The sequence below is a fragment of the Paramormyrops kingsleyae genome, chromosome 1 (assembly GCF_048594095.1).
Source record: "Paramormyrops kingsleyae isolate MSU_618 chromosome 1, PKINGS_0.4, whole genome shotgun sequence".
Lineage (NCBI taxonomy): Eukaryota > Metazoa > Chordata > Actinopteri > Osteoglossiformes > Mormyridae > Paramormyrops > Paramormyrops kingsleyae.
In genome coordinates, this window is record NC_132797.1 from 53,018,711 (window position 1) to 53,041,272 (window position 22,562).

At 44.7% G+C, this 22,562-nt stretch overlaps 1 protein-coding gene across 3 annotated transcripts in view; it reads right to left on the reverse strand.

Moving 5' to 3' along the window:
* nme9 (NME/NM23 family member 9) overlaps positions 1-22,562 on the reverse strand; it is a 34,289-nt gene that overhangs the window by 4,842 nt on the left and 6,885 nt on the right. For 2 of the 3 annotated variants that reach the window (XM_023810139.2, XM_023810140.2), the window contains exons 2-8: positions 1,778-1,835; positions 1,416-1,519; positions 955-1,026; positions 621-734; positions 417-468; positions 221-303; positions 45-137 (exon numbers count right to left, since the gene is read on the reverse strand). In XM_023810139.2, the coding sequence (XP_023665907.2) occupies positions 45-137; positions 221-303; positions 417-468; positions 621-734; positions 955-1,026; positions 1,416-1,519; positions 1,778-1,835 (576 nt within the window). The remainder of the gene's footprint in view (positions 1-44; positions 138-220; positions 304-416; positions 469-620; positions 735-954; positions 1,027-1,415; positions 1,520-1,777; positions 1,836-22,562) is intronic. The other variant, XM_072716610.1, reaches the window with a different exon arrangement.

Genomic DNA, 22,562 nt, shown 5'->3' on the forward strand with positions numbered 1-22,562 from the left:
ACTTTCTCTTTCTTCCTCTCCCTCCCCCATCTCTATGTCTTTACCTCTGCAGCCATATGCTGGTAAAAGTCTTCTGCCTCAGCCCTGGTGAGCATTCGCACCTCCTGGCCTGTGATCTCAAAGCCAGCCTCCTGAACCTGATCACCAACATGCCATTAGCAACCTTGTTCTGTGTGCTCGGTGAATCACATGCTGTTCATGGCGTTACTGTAATTATTACCTTCATGATAATTTCGTTGGCTTTGCCATGTGTGACGACATCTGGTTTTATCACTGCTATTGTATAAGATTTACGGACAGGAACTTGACACAAAAGAGTTGTTGCTTCAGTATTGTAATAAATCACATATAATTTACAAACAGAAATGCATGAAGTAATCATGTCCAAGAAAGTGTCCCAGGTTAACATCCACTACCTTTCTCATTATGTGTGATGCCCAGGTCTTTCTCCACCAGCTCCTCTTCCACCTGGTAAATCAGAGATCCACTGTGATGCACCGTGATAAAATATAATGGACTGTAATGGACAGTCATGGACCATGTGGTTCCAGCAAGCTGATTTTGTCATGATACATGAATGTGTGTTTGAATCTATCTTTTAAGTGTCTGTGTCTCACCACCTTTCTCTCTGCACCCTGCTCCATCACTCTCTTCTCCTGCTCCAGCTGCTCCAGCACCATCTTCTGCAGGAGGGGGGCATTAGCCCCATGCAGCACAGCAACCAGACTCCCCCCCTGATGGCACCCCCACAGCATCAGTGAGTCCCCATCTCACAGCAAACAGATCCCAAAATACTGCCGGCCACCATTTCTCAAGAATGTCAAACATCAGAGCTCTGTCATACATCTATGACTAGCCGAATCACACATTCATTTACTGTCTGTTTACTCGCTAAACATACCAAACAGGAGACAATATGAAGAGAACACAGATATCCAATCAGGTGACACTCACTCTATAGAACATGAAGGTGGGCTCACATTTCCCCCTGTATCTCTGCAGGGAGTCCACGCTGTCTGCCTCTGCCTAGAGAATTCAAACAGTGGCTGCTATTTTACAAAGTAGTTCTCAAAATCAATCAGTCAAGTAACTGAAGTCATATTTACACAATTAATTACATGATTGATACAAGCAACAGGTCAAAGGGCATGGGTGAAAACACACTGTGCACAAGCACCTCATGACAAACTTAGTGCTGAGGGACGCTACAATCTGGAATCTCGTTATATTTCATCAAAATGATGAAACATCATCACATATGAAGTGTTCCTCAGTGAAGCACTGGGTGCAGGACCTTTGCTAACAGACTCAATCCTATTGTCTATACTGAGATGCTAAAACTTTAGACTGTATAGGCTACTGATTGCCCAGGGCCCATAGCACTCTCATCTGAGTGGTCACCACTCAGACCTCACCGTGGCAAAATGCAGCAAGTTGTCCCCCAGTTCATTCTTAATTTTACGGAACAGACTGAAGACAGCACGGCAGGGTCCACACCACCGTTGATACACATCCACCACTGCAGGGGGCGGCAGAAAGACACATCGACATGGTCTCCCAGAAACCAGGGCAGGGCTGTAACCTCCATCCACCCCCCAACCCACATAACAGATTAATTTAACTTCTCTGCTACCAGCTGCTTTTCAAAGTCTCACTGCAGTCCTGGAGGGAAATTCATAATACACCATATAATGCACCAATGAATAAATAAACAAACTTGTATATCCTAATGCAACACAGTGTTACTTGCAAATAAATGTATGCAATGGCATCTTACCTATTAATCCCTTTGTTGCCAGCAACTCATCCCATTGCCCTTGATTAGTAATAGCCACCTGTAAACAAATTCAGCAATACACACCATTATGATTTACCTAGCAAGCTATAACATATATACGCTGCTCAAAAAATTAAAGGAACAATTTGAAAACACATCAGATCTCAATGGGAAAAAAATCATGCTGGATATCTATACTGATATGGACTTGGTAATGTGTTAGGAATGAAAGGATGCCACATTGTTTGACAGAAATGAAGATGATCAACCTTCAGAGGGCTGAATTCAAAGACGCCCTGAAAATCAAAGTGAAAAAATGATGCGGCAGACCATTTTGCTGAAATTTCATTGCAGCAACTCAAAATTGTACTCAGTAGTTTATATCAGGGGTTCCCAAACTTTTCAGCTCACGACCCCCAAAATAACCGTGCCAGTGACTCGTGTCCCCCACTATCCTCGGAAGTGGTTAAAATATACAAATGTTGCGCGCAACGGTGCACATGCGCCAATAGGCCTATCCAAACATGAGCATGACAACACAAAAGAACACAATGGTCTAACAACCAGATAATTTTTTAATAGTAATTTACTAATTTGTTTAATTTCAACAAAATATCCTATCCAAACAAGAGCATGACAACACAAAAGAACACAATGCTCTAACAACCATATAACTTTTTTTTTAATTGTTATTTACTCATTCGTTTCATTTCAACAAAAATAATATCCTAAGCATAAAGCAATGAAAATTACCTACATGTTATGTGCACATGTCGGAAAGTTTAACATGGTGCTGTAAATTCTGCTGCAACTGACGCTATTGATGTGTCGCTAATCTGTCATAATCACCTTAGGGGTCGCGATCAAACGGAAAGAAATTTGAAAGGCTGATGGCTTTTTAATTTGCATATTTTTTTAAATGTAACTGTTAACTACTAGTTTTTATCTTTTGTTAGTTATGGATAAAATGTTAATATAAAGTGTTAAATGTTGATAAAATGTTATTTCTAATAGTTTAAAAAAAATTATTTGATTTGAGGTCAGAAATCATCTCGCGACCAATGTCTCACGACCCCCCAGAGGGTCACAACCCCTATTTTGAGTACCACTGGTTTATATGACCCCCATGTGCTTGTTTGCATGCCTGACAACATCGGGACATGCTCCTAATGAGATGACAGATGGTGTCCTGGGGGATCTCCTCGCAGATCTGGACCAGGGCATCACTGAGCTCCTGGACAGTCTGAGGTACAATCAGGACTCGTTGGATGGATCAAAACATAATGTCCCAGAGGTGTTCTATTAGATTTAGGTCAGGTGAGCATAGGGGCATAGGGGAGTCAATAATATCAATTCCTTCATCCTCCAGGAACTGCCTGCATACTCTTGCCACATGAGGCCGGGCATTGTTGTGCCCCAGGAGGAACCCAGGACCCACTGCTCCAGCGTAAGGTCTGACAGTGGGTCCAAGGATTTCATCCCGATACCTAATGGCAGTGAAGTTGCTGTTGTCTAGCCTGTAGAGGTCTGTGCATTCATCCATGGATATGCCTCCCCAAACCATCACTGACTCACCATCAAACCAGTCATGCTGTACAATGTTACAATCAGCATAACGTTCTCCACAACTTCTCCAGACTCCATGTGCTCAGAGTGAACCTGCTCTCATCTGTGAAAAGCACAGATCTTGGCTACGAGAATGATTCCTGGTCTTTGAGGATTGTCTTATGAGGAGAGGTTAGCTAAGCTGAATCTGTTTAACCTCAAGCAAAGGAGACTAAGGAGGGACATGATCCAGGTATATAAGATTCTAACAGGTCTGGATGCTGTTCAGCCAAATGGCTATTTCAGTATTAGTTCAAACACAAGAACCCATGACCATATGTGAAAATTAGTAGAATATTTTAAACTGGATTTCAGAAAGCACTTCTTTACACAGTGTGTAGTTAGAGTATGGAATAGTCTCCCTGTTATTGTAGTGCAAGCTAAAATCTTGGGTTCCTTTACATCAGAGCTAGACAGGATTTTAACAACATTAAGCTAATATCTGAATTCAGGGGTGGGTCTACAGGAGGGCAAGACAGGGCAGCTTCTCACCCTACTGTACATCTAGCCCCTCCCAACTGTCCCAAGAAACTTTTCAATTGCTAAACTGCAACCATAAAAATGCAATTGCCACCACATCCGTAAGGGCTCAAATCACTGAAACAAACAGGACATGGACAGGGGCGGATCTACAGGGGGCTGCAGTGACCCCCCCCCCCCACTGTATTTCTTGTTTCTTCAAATCACTGAAACAGGACGTGTCAGGTCACACAAAATCTTAGCTACAGCACTGCAATAAAACACGCACGGCGTAGAGAGGTAACAGAGTGAGCCTGCCTACATACAGATACAGGGCCGTGCAGAGATGTTTAAAGGGGTGGGTGCTCAAAGTTAAAAAAGATAGAACAGGCTGAATAACAACAACTCACATTCATGACGAATCTAATATGGAATTATTTGGATATCCATATTAGATCGTTTTTAGTGAAATAAAAGCCCTCCAGAAAAGAAGAGAAAAGTCCTGTAACTAAAACAAAACATGGACAGAGCTACAGACCCCCTTGTAACACCCTTACCCAGTTAGCTAGCAGTTAATGACCACCACTACTTGTGCAGTTCATAAAAGGACAGGTAATGTTTGTCGCGCTGTTGCACAAACAGCACGCTCATTTATTTCAATTCATTTGTTGTTATAGACTATAGTGTGCGCTGTACACCCTATTTACTTTTTTGTTGCAGTCTGCACCTTCCAATTAATTTGCCTGCTTCTCCTCCAGCTCCGCACCACCCAGCCTGCAGAAAATGCGCGTGCACTTCGCGAGCTCGTACCCGGCTCGTAACGAGCGCGCTCTGCCCTGAAGGGCAAGCATTGGTTAATGGCAGTCATGTGACTGATGCAAGCCAGATTTATTTAGCAAAATTGAGATTAATAGTTACATTTTATTGTTGAGGGGCAAAGACAGGGCTCCATACGCACATACACATTAAAAAAAAAAAAAAAAAAAAAACAACAACAACAAAAACCAAAAATAAAAACCCAAGAAAAGGGCACTTGAGGCATCCTGGAGGAAAGGGGCGGGTGCTCAAGCACCCTCTGCCCCCCCCCTCTGCACGTGCCTGTACAGATACGTAGGAGAGGAGCGAATGAGGTACTCTGCGTCTTAAGGGGAAGCCCGAGCGCCACCATATGAAGTTTAACCAAAAACACGTATTTAAGTCAAAGTTAAATTAGAAATGAATGTAATGTATGCTAAATTACCAATATATGGCTTGTATGCTAATGGTAAATCAACAATTAGAGGCCGTTACTGTAATGTTAGCCAAAAGCAGGCTGAAGTGGTTCAGTAAATGAGTTAAAAGTTGTCATTTCTAGGAGCATTTTAGATTCTATGAGCTAGCTTTCATTTTAGTAAAGACAAAAGGAGATACAACGCACTGGTATGCTTGAATCCATAACGTTTAAGCAGTGGGTTACCAGTGCCCAGTCAGGTCCTGATATATATTAGATATCGCCACGATGTCATAAATATCAAATGTATATATGATCAAAACTTAATGTCATAATGATCTCACAGTGACATCGCATCAGGATGTCATATAACATCATACTGTCCTCAGAGGTGGATTTGGGGGGGCAATAGGCAAACATATGTACGGGTCACCCCTTACTCCATTCTTGAACCCATAATAATAATTAAGACCAAGGCTCTTAATTCCCAGCTACAGGGGTGCTGCATGTTACCTGCACTGTTAGACATTTCTGTGATTTCTACAGTTATATACAGTTATATACAATATTGCAAATTAATTTTACAGTAAATAACTAGTTTCCACTGCATCTTGGGAGTCCTGGCTGATGCCAAACACTGTATGTAGAGATTTTTTTTATTGATCTTAATGACTATTTACTTTTGGCGCCAACTATTTTTAGAAAGACTCAACATAATTTTCACCCTTGAGTGATCTGAACTCCACACTCTACCTAATGGATAAGGTTCCGTATTCACAAAGCATCTTAAGGCTAAAAGTAGCTCCTAACTTGCCTATTTAGGAGAATCTCCTAAAAATTATGGGTGTGTAAGACCTAAATGTTGGAATTTTTTGACTAAGAACAATTCACAAAGGTCATTAGCGCTAGAAGTGCCACCTAAATCTGGGAGAACTAAAAAGTATTCAAGAGGACTCCTAAGTCACTAACACCAATTCACAAAATGTTCGCTGTCAATCCACGTCGAAATGTCTTGGAAACATTAAACGAACGCTGAATTACTTAAAGGATACCGCCTCAATCGGGAAGGAATAATAATTGTTGTGGAGCTTGTATATCTATTACATAAGTTGATAAAACAGACAGCATCGCTATGTACTGAATTCGTTCAAAATACAGTACAGCTGTAATGCTTTTCAAATTACTGAACTGTGTATAATTCAAATACGCTATAATACAGTACAATAAAATATAACTTATTATAGTTTCACTGCTGCATCTTGTTTGCTCAGTTTTTGCAGTTTATCATAAGCTTTGATTAGTCTATATTTGTCACTGAAAAAAAAGACTTTATTTTTACCGTCATGTTTTCTATGCAGCCTCAGATAGAGTTAAGGTCAGAATTATTAGTCCCCCTAATGAAATCACATAAAACCCTTAATATTTCCATGGAAATGACCATAACAAAAACTGTATTGCTTCCAAAAGAACAAAGACAAAATCTCCACAGTTTAAGATATTCCATTGATGGGCTGAATTTTAACAAGAAAACTGAAAAAGGCCAAAATTATTAGCCCCCTCCTGACATTTAACGGTCAATAGTGTGGCCTCTCTGTCTTACAACTGACAACAAGCTCTCCCTGTAGTTCTTAACTAGGTTGGCACATATTTATTGAGGTATATGAACCCACTCTTCCATGGCAAATCGTTCCAGCTCATCCAGATTGTGTGGTTTTCGAGCATGGACATTGACCTTGAGCACCTGCCACAGATTCTCAATGAGATTGAGATCTGGGCTCTATGAAGGCCACTCCAGTACCCTGATTTTGATGTTCTTCAAAACTGTGTTTTTAGGGATGAAGGCCTCTCCCTTCCTTCTCCAAAGAAAAGCAGCATCCCTGTGCCCAAACAACTCAAGTTTAGTCTCATTAGACCAAAGAACAGACCTCTAAAACTCATTATCATGTTTCAAATGTTCATGGGCAAACTTCAGTCAGGCATTGATGTGCTGTTGTTTCAGCAATGGAGTTTTTTTTAGATGGTGATCTTGAAGTCCTCTACAGTGAAAAGCTGTGACAATTGTCTTCCTTGACACATCAACTCCAAAAGAGGCCAGCTCAGCAAGGATCACCCGGGATCCTTGTTAACTTCTCTGATTATTTTTCTCTCCAAAGTTTTTGAAATCTTGCGCATTTGACTACGCCCAGGTTTGTTTGCAACAGATTTTTTCTCCTGGTGCTTTGCAATGATGCATCATACAGCTGTTCTGGACACTGTGAAATGTTTGGAGATGGCAGTGTATCCCTCACCCTCACAATGAGCATCTACTATCCTCTTTCTGAGGTCCAGACTAATTTACCAAATGTGTCAGAGTAGTCCAAGTGTTCAAGTGCCACTGGCCCTGTTAACCAGAGTTTCTTATATAAAGCTCAATGCTGATTGATTACTCAGGTGTGGTGTTAAAGTTACTTGAATTTTCAGGTGTGGTTTTAAAGCTAATTGAATGGTCAGGTATGTCTCGAAAGAGAAAAAAACACAGGGTGGGGGCTAATATTTTTGGCCTTGTCATTTTTCAGTTTTCTTGTTAAAATTCAGCACATCAATAGAATGTCTTAAACTTTATGGAGATTTTGTCTTTGTTCTTTCGGAAGCAATACAAGTATTAACAGTTTTTGTTATGGTCGTTTTCATGGAAATACTAAGGGTTTTGTATGATTTCATAGGGGGGGTGTGATGGCTGCCACCACAGCCACATAGCTAATTTGAAGGGAGGTATTAACTATGGTTATTTGTCATTCTATGTTTGAGTTTGTTTAGTTTAGATTGCAGTATATTGGTAATTAACATTTAATTTGTTTATGTACACACGTGAACAAAATTGTTGGTACCCTTCGGTCAATGAAAGAAAAACTCACAATGGTCACAGAAATAACTTTAATCTGACAAAAGTAATAATAAATAAAAATTCTATGAAATGTAACCAATGAAAGTCAGACATTGCTTTTCAACCATGCTTCAACAGAATTATTAAAAAAAATAATTTTTCTGGTACCCCTAGAAAAGACTGAAAATAATGTGACCAAAGGGACATGTTAATTCAAGGTGTGTCCACTAATTAGCATCACAGGTGTCTACAATCTTGTAATCAGTCAGTGGGCCTATATATAGGGCTCCAGGTAGTCACTGTGTTGTTTGGTGACATGGTGTGTACCACACTCAACATGGACCAGAAGAAGCGAAGGAAAGAGTTGTCTCAGGAGATTAGAAAGAAAATTATAGACAAGCATGTTAAAGGTAAAGGCTATAAGGCCATCTCGAAACAGCTTGATGTTCCTGTGACTACAGTTGCACATATTATTCAGAAATTTAAGATCCATGGGACTGTAGCCAACCTCCCTGGACGTGGCCGCAGGAGGAAAATTGATGACAAATCAAAGAGATGAATAATACGAATGGTAACAAAAGAGCCCAGAAAAACTTCTAAAGAAATCCAAGGTGAACTTCAAGCTCAAGGAACATCAGTGTCAGATCGCACCATCCGTCGTTGTTTGAGCCAAAGTGGACTTCATGGGAGACGACCAAGGAGGACACCATTGTTGAAAACAAATCATAAAAAGGCCAGACTGGAATTTGCCAAACTACAAGTTGACAAGCCACAAAGCTTCTGGGAGAATGTCCTATGGACAGATGAGACAAAAATGGAACTTTTTGCCAAGGCACATCAGCTGTATGTTCACAGACGGAAAAATTAAGCATATCAAGAAAAGAACACTGTCCCTACTGTGAAACATGGAGGAGGCTCTGTTATGTTCTGGGGCTGCTTTGCTGCATCTGGCACAGGGTGTCTAGAATCTGTGCAGGGTACAATGAAATCTCAAGACTATCAAGGGATTCTAGAGAGAAATGTGCTGGCCAGTGTCAGAAAGCTTGGACTCAGTCGCAGGTCATGGGTCTTGCAACAGGACAATGACCCAAAACACACGGCTAAAAACACCCAAGAATGGCTAAGAGGAAAACATTGGACTATTCTAAAGTGGCCTTCTATGAGCCCTGACCTCAATCCTATTGAGCATCTTTGGAAGGAGCTGAAACATGCCGTCTGGAAAAGGCACCCTTCAAACCTGAGACTACTGGAGCAGTTTGCTCATGAGGAGTGGGCCAAAATACCTGCTGAGAGGTGCAGAAGTCTCATTGACAGTTACAGGAATCGTTTGATTGCAGTGATTGCTTCAAAAGGTTGTGCAACAAAATATTAAGTTAGGGGTACCATCATTTTTGTCCAGGCCTGTTCCATGAGTTTATTTTAAAAAATAATTCTGTTGAAGCATGGTTGAAAAGCAATGTCTGACTTTCATTGGTTAAATTTCATAGAATTTTTATTTATTATTACTTTTGTCAGATTAAAGTTATTTCTGTGACCATTGTGAGTTTTTCTTTCATTGACTGAAGGGTACCAACAATTTTGTCCACGTGTGTATTTCTTTATTTAGCACATTTAACCAGTTTGCTAGATGAGGTGTGCACATTTGGTTAACTGGAATGATGTGTTATGTATTTATGGAGTTCAAATGTTTGTTTCTTTTGATTTACCGTGTGTGGAGTGCTGGGGAGGATTCCTTGCCGCTCCAGGCAAAAGAGGTGGCCAACATGGAAGCTGGGCTAAATGCAGGAAATTGGACAACTCCAACTGGCTGTTTTGTGGTGGGGGTGGAATAGTTTGCATTTAGTTTCTTTTTATTGTTTAGGCATATTTTTCCGGATTAACTTAATTTGATTTTGTTTGTTTTGATTGAAAAATTAGCTGACTGTTTTGTTTTGGTTTATTTGTTATTGTTTTTACCCCTTTTGTTTTTGATTTGGCCAACGAGTATTTATAGCCCTCATGGTGTCTTGTCTAGGAGAAGGTCAGTTCGTTTAAGTTATATGGCTGGCTGTGGTTTTTGAGAAGTTGACTTTTTGTGGGCCCAAGTTTATTCTTTTGTTAAATTGCTTTCTATTTTGTGAAATAAAAAAAGGAATTTTTTTCTAATCCACCTGTGTTCCTCGTGCCTTCCATCTTGGTCCCTGACAGGGGTTAATAATTCTGACCTAAACTGTAGGTAACCAGAAGCCAGCATGGCACACAGGAGGATTGGCACGAGCAGGGCATGACAGAACCACATCACCCCGCGCCACCCCCCCCAAAGACACGCAATCCGGGCATGCCTAAAGGGACCGAGGGGACCCAATAGGAGACACGACAAAACCTGGGGAAACAAAAGCAAAAATGTCAGCAAACCAAAGTGAACAAAGGCACCAGGGACAAGCAAGACAACAAGAAGCCAGACAACAACTGACAGGGAGGGAACATGGGGAAACAACCCAGAGCGGAAACCACACCAGGGGGCAAGTAGGCAAAAGGCGGGGGGAACCAGGGAGCTGGAGGAAACCCCAGCGGGTGGAAGGTGGAGGGTTAGACTGGAGGAGGTGAGGAGGGAGCAGAAGCCACAGCAGGTGATGGCGAAGCCACAGCCAGAGAAGGCGCAGGCGATCAACGAAGCATCGGAGGCGGGACCGCAGAGGGAACCGCAGGCGATCACTGAGCAAGAGCCAGGGGGACCGCAGGCGACCGCCGAGCAGGAACCAGGGAACTGCAGGCGACTGGCGAGCAAGAGCTAGGGGGACTGAAGGCGACCCGGGGGTCAGGGCAGGCAGGACATGATCCCAGCGCAGGTGTCCTCTCCCTCTGCTCCCTCGGATTTGCCGTGATGGCGTGGTGGTCGGGGTGACCCACTGGATGGGTCCATTGGGACTGATGTCAGGGAAAGTCCCGAGGGGTCCCACTTGAGCTCCTCCTCCATCTCCACCAAGGGGGAAGGAGTGGTGGTCTGATGATCAGGGACCTCCTTGGGAATGGGAGCTGGGGCCTAGGAACTGTAGCAGGGTAGCAGGAACCAGGGAATCGGGAACCAAAGTGGGAACCACGGGGACCGGAGCTGGAACCGGTGAATGAGGAACTGGAACCGGGCAATCAGGAACTGGGGCTTGCGACTTGGGTGCGGGTGCGGCCTCAGGGAAAGTGGCAACATTGGGTGCCCCCTTGGGCGAAGCTTCATCCGCCGCCGAGGACGCACACTCCTTCCCCAGGTGGAGCAACTTCCTCAGGGTCTCTGTTGCTTTCTCCAGCTCTTGAGGCGAGGAAGTCAGGGTAAAAGCTGCAAACTCTCCTCGAAGCTGTAGAAGGAGCGGGGCAGCCTCTGGAGACTTCCGCACTTCCGGATCTTCCATCACCCGCCAGTACAGACCCTGAATGGCAAAGAACTTCCTAGCCAAGGTCTTAGGCGCAGGCGATACGGCGGGGAGATGAACCTCGGGTGCAGGTAAAGCAGCAGGGAGACAAACCTCGGGCACTGACAAAGCGGCGGGAAGATGACCCAAGGAAACTGCCTCTGGGACTGGTGCCAGGAGGGGTGCCTCGTGAGCCGGCGCAGCAAGAACAGGCACCTCGGAAGCCAGCTTTGCAGAGGTGGAGGTTGGCAACGCAGGCATGATGAACACCAGCAGGTCGAGTACCGTGAGGTAAGCCCTTCTAGGAGCAATGGGGAAGTAAGCGGAATTTGCGCCTGGCGTTAATGGATCCCCCAAGGAATCCGCCCCTCCGTGATTCTTCTGTGGCTGCTTTAGTCAGACCTGGGGCTGGCTCAGACTGTTCTACCGGTGAGGTAGGAGGCAGCCCACTGTCCAGGGCTACCTGCCTGAGCATCGCCTTGGCCACCCCGCTCCGCAGCAGGTTTTGCCACTGCAAAGAGGTGTTGGTCTTTTACTTCTGGCTGGTTGAGCCAGTATATTACCTCGTCCACCAGATCGAGGTACTCAGCCTGCGAGGCGTCTTTTTCGGGAGTCAGGTCATTCTGTCATGAAGCATGGGGCATGGAGCGGGGAGCAGGAGTTGGGGAGTTGGGTGAAAACGGGATTTAATAATGATAACACACTCAGGAACATGAAACTACGCCACAACGTCAATGACCGAACTAACACAAAACACACAGACACAGACTTAAATACACCAGACTAATTAACACAACTAAAAACAGCTGATGACACAGGGATTCCACATGAGGTAGCAATGGGGTGTGGCACACAGAAGGATTGGCACGAGCAGGACATGACAGCAAAGTAGGGTGATTAAAGCTAAGTGAAAAAACACGAACACTAACGAAATACTATAGTTTTAATTTTTTCCATATGTTGTCATGTTTAAAAATAACAAAAATGAACACTGAAAGTGGACTACTCGATTAAATGGTAAATGGACTGCATTTATATAGCGCTTTTTACTAAAGCACTTTACAATATACGCCTCACATTCACACACCGGTGGTGGAGGCTGCCATGCAAGGTGCCAACCAGCTCACCGGGAGCAATTTGGGGTTCAGTGTCTTGCTCAAGGACACTTCGATGGGGTCAGGAGGACCCGGGGCTTGAACCGGCAACCCTCCGGTAGCACTACCTCCTGCACCACCATCGCCCAGTTACAATAACTGAATTATATGAACAGTATTTGTACAGGAATTATTCTGTCCCAAGCTTTTCGATCCATATAAGCGGTTGATCACTATAACCATGATCGCTATAAACGGTTTCCAAAGTATTTGTGTTTAGGGGATGTTGCGTGTACATTTTCACCAGCACATACTGGCCTCTCATCAACCAGTCCTCATGGTTATTGCTGGCAAGATCGTGAATGTCAGCCAAAGTGATGGAGTCTTACTCTTATCTTTGTACTACTTATCTTTTCCTAACTAAAAGTTGCTCTCAGCCACTTTGTGAATCAGGTTTAGGAAAAAAACTTTTAGTGCGATTTAGGAATACTATTAGTGGTAAGATAAAATGCTAGGGAAATGGAAAGATGGCGGACTGAGCGGTCGCACTTTTAAATGTGCAGTAACATTTCCTCAGAAGGTTAATTAATAAGAATTCTTCCTGCACAGATAAGCTGGTAGGTTAGCTTGGGATATGTGTAACAAAGTTAAGGAACAAGACTCCCAGGAAAAGAGTCAACTTATAAACAGTACTATTCTCAATACGAAGGAAAAGCAGAATAGCATTAGCAACAAGCATGTTAGTAATAATCAAGATACTACTAAACATGTTAACAATAAGGAGGTCTGGAGCACTGGAATTTAATGCAACAGAAATGAAAGAATGTAAAAACAAAGTGTCTGCTCTTGAAGAAAAAGTAGAAACCCTGTAAAAAGAAAAAAGCCTTTTTAAAAAAAAAAGGTTGGATGACTTGGAGAGGTACAGCAGATGATGGAACTTGAGAGTGAAAGGCATGAAAGAAACGCATAATGAACACACAAGGAAAAAAGTGATTAAGCTACTCGGGGAGGTTACTCCGCAGTGGGCAAAGAAGATAAATGACATAGTGGATACGGTGCATCGGGTGGGAAAAACGGAGGAGAAAAAAGTCTCGCCAGGTGATCATCCGATTTGTCAAGCGGAAGCACAGAAAGGAAACTGATGAAAGAGTCATAAATCTGCAGAAGTTTTACTGAAGACTTAACAATGGCAGATAAAAAGGCCAGAGAGGTGCTCTGGCCCAAAATTGAGGAGGCAAGGAAATCCAGAAAGAAGGCATATTTCCGTGGATCCTTCGGGTTTCTGGAGGGGAAATGGATCAAGACGAAGGAGTGCTTGTGAACGTGTGAATTAATGCTGCAGGGAGAAATGTTTTGATGTTGCTTCAGAGGAACCGGGGTTTGTGGTATCTACACTTTAAGGTTTGGTTCTTGTCGTTTCTAGCATTTTATTATGAGGCTAGTTTGACACTATTTCTTTGTATTTGTTCTCCATTTGCTCTGTTTTTAATGCTTTCCTTAAAATCTGAGATTTCCTTTTTATCCATAAATGCAAGAAGTCTTAAAGACAATATTAAACTCAAGGCAACTTTCTTGTTCTTTAAGGGTCTTAAGGCACACTATATATTTTTGCATGTGAGGAGGATGTTTTGTTCTGGAAGAACCAATGGGGAGATAAGATGCTGTTTTCTCATGGCAGTAATTATTCCAGGGGTGCTATTTGTTTCCAAAGATTCCTATTTAAGAATGATGTTGATGGTCATTGGATTGTGGTGGTTGTTTATGTTGAAGGGTCATTTGGTATCCTGATTAATACTTATGGATATGACAATACTGGATGAAATAAGTTGTTATTAGAGTCTATTACAGAAGTTATCTCTGAATATAAAAAAAGGTTTAGTATTAAGTTCGCTTTAGTAGGTGGTGATTGGAACATGACACCTGACGAATGGTTAGATAGATGTCCATCTAGATATGACTAAATGGACAATAATAACAGTAATTCATTGATTGACACATGGAGAGTTAATAATATATTGTTAAAGCAGTAACAACACACCTTATCATGGTGGAGGGGTTTGCGTGTTCCAGTGATCCCAGGAGCTAAGTTGCCCGGGGCTTTATGCCCCTGGTAGGGTCACCCAAGGCAAACAGGTCCTGGGTGAGGAACCAGACGAAGTGCGGCTCAAAAGACCCCTTATGATGAGAAAAATATTGGAAACACGTTTTCCCTTGCCCGGACGCGGGTCACCAGGGCCCCCCCCCTGGAGCCAGGCCTGGGGGTGGGGCTCGATGGTGAGCGCCTGGTGGCCAGGCCTATACCCATGGGGCCTTGTCGGGCACAGCCCGAACAAGGCACGTGGGTTCCCCTTCCAATGGGCTCACCACCCATAGGAGGGGCCATAGGGGTCGGGTGCGTTGTGAGCTGGGCAGTGGCCAAAGGCGGGGACCTTGGCGGTCCGATCCTTGGCTGCAGAAGCTAGCTCTTGAGACATGGATGGGGAAGGAGCCTGAGCTGGTGCGCGAGGTTGTGAAATTCCGGCTAGACATAGACTCCTTGAAGGGGGTTGGACCCTCTTCCACTCTGGAGTTGCCTGCGGGGAGAGGCGCCGAGCAGGGGTGGGCATACTTATTAGAGTCTCTGGAAGGGGTGTTGGAGAGCACTCCTTCTGGGGACTCTCTTGTTCTGCTGGGGGACTTCAATGCTCAAGGACCTGGAGTGGCGTGATTGGGAGGAACGCCCCCCCCGATCTGAACCCGAGTGGTGTTCTGTTGTTGGACTTCTGTGCTCACCACGGATTGTCCATAATGAACACCATGTTCAGGCATAAGGGTGTTCATATGTGCACCTGGCACCAGGACACCGTAGGCCGCAGTTCGATGATCGACTTTGTAGTCGTGTCATCAGACTTGCGGCCGCATGTATTGGACACTCGGGTGAAGAGAGAGGCGGAGCTGTCAAATGATCACTACCTGGTGGTGGGTTGGCTCCGCTGGTGGGGGAGGAAGCCGGCCAGGCCTGGCAGGCCCAAGCGTATAGTGAGGGTCTGCTGGGAACGTCTGGCGGAATCCCCTGTCAGGAGGAGTTTCAACTCCTACCTCCGGCAGAACTTCTCCCATGTCCCAGGGGAGGCGGGGGACATTGAGTCTGAATGGGCCATGTTCCACGCCTCCATTGTGGGGGCGGCTGACAGGAGCTGTGGCCGTAAGGTGGTCGGTGCCTGTCGCGGCGGCAACCCGCGAACCCGCTGGTGGACACCAGTGGTGAGGGATGCCATCAAGCTGAAGAAGGAGTCCTATCGGGCCTATTTAGTCTGTGGGACTCCAGAGGCAGCTGACGGGTACCGGCAGGCCAAGCGGGATGCAGCTTCGGCGGTCGCTGAGGCAAAAACTCAGGTTTGGGAGGAGTTTGGCGAGGCCATGGTAAACGACTTCTGGACGGCTTCGAGGCGATTCTGGTCCACCATCCGGCAGCTCCGGGTGGGAAAGCGGTGCAACATCAACACTGTTTATGGTGGGGATGGGGTGCTGCTGACCTCAACCTGGGACGTTTTGGGTCGGTGGGGGGAGTACTTCGAAGACCTCCTCAATCCCACCGACACGCCTTCCGATGTGGAAGCAGAGTATGGGGACTTGGGTGTGGACTCCCCTATCTCGGGGGCGGAGGTCACTGAGGTGGTTAAAAAGCTCCTTGGTGGCCGAGCCCGGGGGGTGGATTCCTTAAGGCTCTGGATGCTGTGGGGCTGTCTTGTTTAACACGCATCTGCAGCATTGCGTAGACATCGGGGGCAGTGCCTCTGGACTGGCAGACCGGGGTGGTGGTCCCCCTCTTTAAGAAGGGGGACCAGAGGGTGTGCTCCAGCTATAGGGGGATCACACTCCTCAGCCTCCCTGGTAAGGTCTATTCGGGGGTTCTGGAGAGGAGGGTCCACCGGATTATCGAACCTCGGATTCAGGAGGAGCAGTATGGTTTTCGCCCTGGCCGTGGAACAGTGGACCAGCTCTATACTCTCTGCAGGGTTCTGGAGGGTTCATGGGAGTTTGCCCAACCAGTCTACATGTGTTTTGTGGACTTGGAGAAGGCATTCGACCGTGTCCCTCGGGGAGTCCTGTGGGGGGTGCTCCGGGAGTATGGGGTGCTGGGCTTCCTTTTAAGGGTTGTTCGGTCCCTGTATGACCGGTGCCAGAGTCTGGTCCGCATGGGTGGCAATAAGTCGGACTTATTTCCGGTGAGGGTTGGACTCCGTCAGGGCTGCCCTTTGTCACCGATTCTGTTCATAACTTTTATGGACAGAATTTCTAGGCACAGCCAGGGCGTTGAGGGTGTCCGGTTTGGTGACCTCAGGATTAGGTCTTTTTGCAGATGATGTGGTCCTGTTGGCCTCATCGGACCGTGACCTTCAGCTCTCGCTGGGACAGTTCGCAGCCGAGTGTGAAGTGGCTGGGATGAGAATCAGCACCTCCAAATCTGAGACCATGGTCCTCAGCCGGAAAAGGGTAGAATGCTCTCTCCGGGTCGGGGATGGGATCCTTCCCCAAGTGGAGGAGTTTAAGTATCTCTGGGTCTTGTTCACGAGTGGGGGGACAATGGAGCGGGAGGTCGACAGGCGGATCAGTGCGGCGTCTGCAGTGATGCGGGCACTGCATCGGTCTGTCATGGTGAAGATGGAGCTGAGTCAAAAGGTGAAGCTCTCGATTTACTAGTCGATCTACGTTCCTACCCTCAGCTATGGTCACGAGCTGTGGGTAGTGACCGAAAGAACGAGATCACGAGTGCAAGCGGCCGAAATGAGTTTCCTCCGCAGGGTGGCTGGGCTCTCCCTTAGAGATAGGGTGAGGAGCTCGGTCATTCGGGAGGGACTCAGAGTAGAGCCGCTGCTCCTCCGCATTGAGAGGAGTCAGATGAGGTGGCTCGGGCATCTGATTAGGATGCCTCCTGGACGCCTCCCTGGTGAGGTGTTCCAGGCATGTCCCACTGGGAGGAAGCCCCGGGGAAAACCCAGGACACACTGGAGGGACTATGTCTCTCGGCTGGCCTGGGAACGCATCGGGATTCCCCCAGAGGAGCTGGATGAAGTGGCCGGGGAGAGGGAAGTCTGGGTTTCCTTGCTGAGACTGCTGCCCCCGCGACCCGACCTCGGATAAGCGGGAGAAAATGGATGGATGGATGGAAAGCAGTTTATTTGGACAAATTCCAATGGGCGGACCAATGCAATCGTACACTAGACTTGATCATAACTCACAGAGTTTATGCTCATCAGACCAAGGAATTTCTGATTCCTGATTCTCATAATATTCGCTAAGTGTAATTGGTACAACATTCTGAAGTCCCAACACCATGTAATGTCTGTGTATGACTCAGAGACTGGCTACATATTTCTCTCACTCGCCATTAAGTAAATTCTGTTCTACAACACTCCTACATCATTTTGTTCATTACACCACATTAACTATGGGAACCAATCAGGTACATGACAACTTTCACAAATAACAACACACCTCATACTGGAAGAACATAAGAACATAAGAACTATACAAACGAGAGGAGGCCATTCGGCCCATCGAGCTCGCTTGGGGAGAACTTAACTAATAGCTCAGAGTTGTTAAAATCTTATCTAGCTCTGATTTAAAGGAAGCCAAGGATTCAGCTTGCACTATGTTATCAGGAAGACTATTCCATACTCTGACTACACGCTGTGTAAAGAAGTGCTTCCTTAAATCAAGTTTGAAATGTTCTCCCGCTGATTTCCACCTATGGCCACGAGTTCTTGTATTTGAACTAATGCTGAAGTAACTATTCGGTTGAACAGCATCCAAACCTGTTAGAATCTTATAGACCTGGATCATGTCCCCCCTCAGTCTCCTTTGCTTGAGGCTGAACAGATTTAGCTCAAATAACCTTTCCTCGTATGACATTCCTCTAAGACCAGGAATCATTCTTGTGGCCCTACGCTGCACCTTTTCTAAGGCCGCAATGTCCTTTTTAAGATATGGTGACCAAACCTGCACACAATATTCTAGGTGAGGTCTCACCAAGGAATTGTATAATCTTAGCATTACCTCCCTTGACTTGAACTCCACACACCTGGAGATATACGGCAACATCCTATTGGCCTTTTTTATTGCTTCCCCGCACTGGCGAGAATGAGACATGGAAGCATCAACATACACACCAAGGTCTTTCTCATAATCAGCTACCTTTATTTCAGTAGGTCCCATAAAATACCTGTACTTTATATTTCTGCTCCCTACATGGAGTACCTTACATTTGTCTATGTTAAATTTCATCTGCCAGGTGTCGGCCCAATCACTAATTCAATTAAGATCCCGCTGTAGCTGCTGAGCCGCTAGTTCAGTATCTGCTACACCACCCACCTTGGTGTCATCTGCAAATTTCACCAGTTTACTGTATATATTGGTGTCTATATCATTTATGTAAATTAGGAACAATAGTGGTCCTAAAATTGAACCCTACGGTACCCCACTATGAACGCAGGCGCACTGTGACATTGAGCCTCTTATAACTACTCGCTGCTTCCTATCCGTTAACCAGTTATCAATCCAGGTCGCTACAGTTCCTAAAATACCTGTCGCTTTGAGTTTAAGTGAGAGCCTCTTGTGGGGAACAACATCAAAAGCCTTTTGGAAATCTAAGTAGATGACATCATAGGCCTTCTTATCATCAACTTCCTGAGTAGCTTCCTCAAAAAACTCCAACAGATTTGTTAAACAGGATCTACCTCTCCTAAATCCATGCTGGCTATCCCTCAAAATGTTATTTGAGTCCAGGTAATCTACCATTTTATCTTTGATTATAGCCTCCATAACTTTACCAGTTATACAAGTTAGACTGATTGGCCTATAGTTTGACAAATTACTTCTATCCCCTTTTTTGAAAATGGGTGTTATGTTGGTATGCTTCCAATCAGTAGGTACCACACCTTCAGATAAGGATTTTTGAAACAGTAAAGTTAAGGGTCGGCAAATAACATCCCTCATCTCTTTTAAGACTATAGGTAAGATGCCATCAGGGCCCTGTGATTTATTTATTTTGAGCTTAGCTAGGCTTTGCAAAACATCAGCTTCAGTTAAATATATATTAGTTATAGACGATGTTGGATTAGTAATAAGAACTGGTAAGTTACTAGTGTCCTCAACAGTGAATACCCGTGCAAAACTATCATTGAACTCATTTACTATATCAATGTCGTTTTCAATTATAAGACCCTTACTATCCTGCAGATTAGAAATTTCACCTTTTAGAGCTCCTTTAGAGTTAAAATACTGGAAGAAACTTTTAACGTCATCCTTAGCCTCCAATGCGATCTTCCTTTCGACATTTCTTTTAGCTCGTCTAATGTCATTTTTTAATTCAGCCTGTAGATTTAGATACCCTTGCTTTATTCTGTCATCATCAGTTATTTTCCATTTCTGGAACAAAGCCCTTTTCCTCCTTACTTTATACTTTATTTCCCTAGTAAACCACCTAGGTTGCAATTTCCTAGATTTATTCTTGCTGGAAACAGGTATGAAGTCCTCTTGCACTTGCAATATTGTGCTTTTAAAAAATTCCCATGCCTCTTCAACAGTTTTATTTAACTCCATCCAGTTCACAGTTTCTAGTTTTAATCTCATACAATTGAAGTTAGCCTTCCTAACATTATATACTTTTGATTTGGACTTTGCTCTTCGGGCACTAAACTTAACCTCAAATTTAACCATGTTATGATCGCTACTGTCAAGTGGTTCAAAAACGTCTAATTTACCAATCCTGTCCTGGTTATTAGAGAAAACAAGATCAAGAATGGCATCTCCTCTGGTAGGGGTGTTAACAAACTGAGTAAAAAAACAATCCTGTACTAATTCCACCATCTCAAGTTCATTTTCAGAAGAGCCTGCAACAATGTCCCACTGCATCCCTGGTAGATTAAAATCACCCATAACTACCACATCATTTTTATTGCTCATAATCCTAATATCACTGTATAACAATCTGCTTTCCTCTGCTGCTACATTAGGTGCTCTGTAACAAACACCGACAATTAGGCTATTTGAGTTTTTAGCATCTAATTTTACCCATATAGCTTCCGTACTTTTACTTATATCAGTAAGCTCCCTTGCCTGCAAGTTTTCCTTTACATATACTGCAACACCACCTCCCTTCTTACCTATACGGTCTTTACGGAACAACGTGTAACCATCCATATTATATTCTTGTCAATCCTTTTCACTCAACCACGTTTCAGTTATTGCTATAATATCATAAGAGTCCGATGAGATAAGAGCCTCTAAATCATGAATTTTATTCCTAATACTCCTGGCGTTTAAATACAGACAACAAAGGGTAGACCTATTACAGTGCCTACTTATAATATGATTTTTTGGGGCTTTCCGTTTCCCCCCAGCTACATACTTAACTAACCTCCCTGCCCCCCCAGTCCCTAGTTTAAACATTCCTCAACTACTCTACAAATACGCCTTCCCAGTACACTGGTTCCCCTCCGGTTCAGATGCAACCCATCTGGCTTGAACAGGTCCCACCTGTTCCAGAAGGTCCTCCAGTGCCCCATAAACCTAAACCCCTCTTTCCTACACCATCCTTTTAGCCACGCATTTAATCTCCTTATCTCAGCTAACTTAGCCTGACTTGCGCGTGGCACGGGGAGTATTTCAGAAAATACCACCATGGACGTTCTGCTTCTAAGCTTATTGGCGACTTTCTATAAATTTATCCTGCAGAACAGCCCTTCTACCCTTGCCTATGTCGTTGGTGCCAACATGCACCACGACAACTGGATCCACCGTAGCTGGGGCCAAAAGCTTGTCCACACGATCTGGAAGGTCTCCTACCTGGGCACCAGGCAGGCAAGACACCGTACGGGACCCTCTATCACGCGTGCACACATAACTGTCTACTCCCCTAATAATTGAATCCCCCACTACCACAACCTCCCTCTTCCTGGGGGGAGGGGGCTCCTCAGTGCCCAAGGGCCCACCTGCCTCCCCAGTCCCTTTCGGCTCTAAAGCTGGAAGCACCTGTAACCTGTTAGACACAGACACCTCAGGTGATGCCGTCTCTGTAACGTGTGTACGCCTTTTCCTGCGTCTACGACCTACGGTCACCCAGCTCTCTCGACCTCTCTGCTCTTCATTCTCCCTCTCCCCCGCTAGTGGCATACACATCATCTCCATAAACGGCGTATCAACTAGCTCATCTAATTCACTGTTGCATTGGATGAGAGCCAGTTGCTCCTCAAGGTCGCGAACCTTGACCATGAGTGAGTCCACTAGCTTACATCGCTCGCAGATGAAGTCCGACTGGACACTAACGTCCAGAAGGGCAAACATCTTGCAAACGCAACACTGAGCCGGCCCCATAATTAACTAACTCACTATGACCCCGTACTTCCAGCCCAGTAAATTTATATAGTGTATTTAACTATAAAGATTAATTTGCGTAACAATAAATGCAGTAACGTGCCGAGTACACTAAAATAAGTTATTACTTGTGTTAAAACGGAACTTAATTATTATTTAAAATTTTAAACCTGTTAAATTTACTACTACTTACCAGAAGAACTTCTGCCTGAACCAAGTATGAACTAAAAACAAGGCGAAATCGAAGTTGCTCTTGGGAGGTCGAAAAACCACAAAAACCCCCTCACAGCAGGCTACTGCCGGAGCGGGAAAAAAGTGGAAATGGCGACCGAGCAAAGCTCAGGAGCAACTGTCCTTTTCCGGCGCTGGGTAGCGATACCGACGTTAGATATTATTAGTTATTATCGCCCCGCAGGTGTTTGTTATGGAGTTAAACGCGGACAGAAAAACGCCACTCACGCAACACCCGCAGCTCTCTGTCGCTAATAATCGCACTGTTAATTAACAGACAGGACAGACAAGCACTCACGCCGACCGAAATAAGAACAATAAATAGAAATAAACAGGCACCCACGTAAACAGGTAAAGCACACAATCACTCAAAATACGTTCAAAACACTCCAAAAAACAATCCCAAACAATCGCTGCAGCTCAACACCACTCTCTCGCAGCAATCCCAGCAATCCTTGCGCACAACCTCCTTGTTCATTAGCTTGCATTGAACAACATAACCACCCCCTGGCCATTTGGAATAAGTTATTCAGCTAACGTTAATTAAACGTTAGCTCACTCGCTAACATTAGTCAACGCTAGC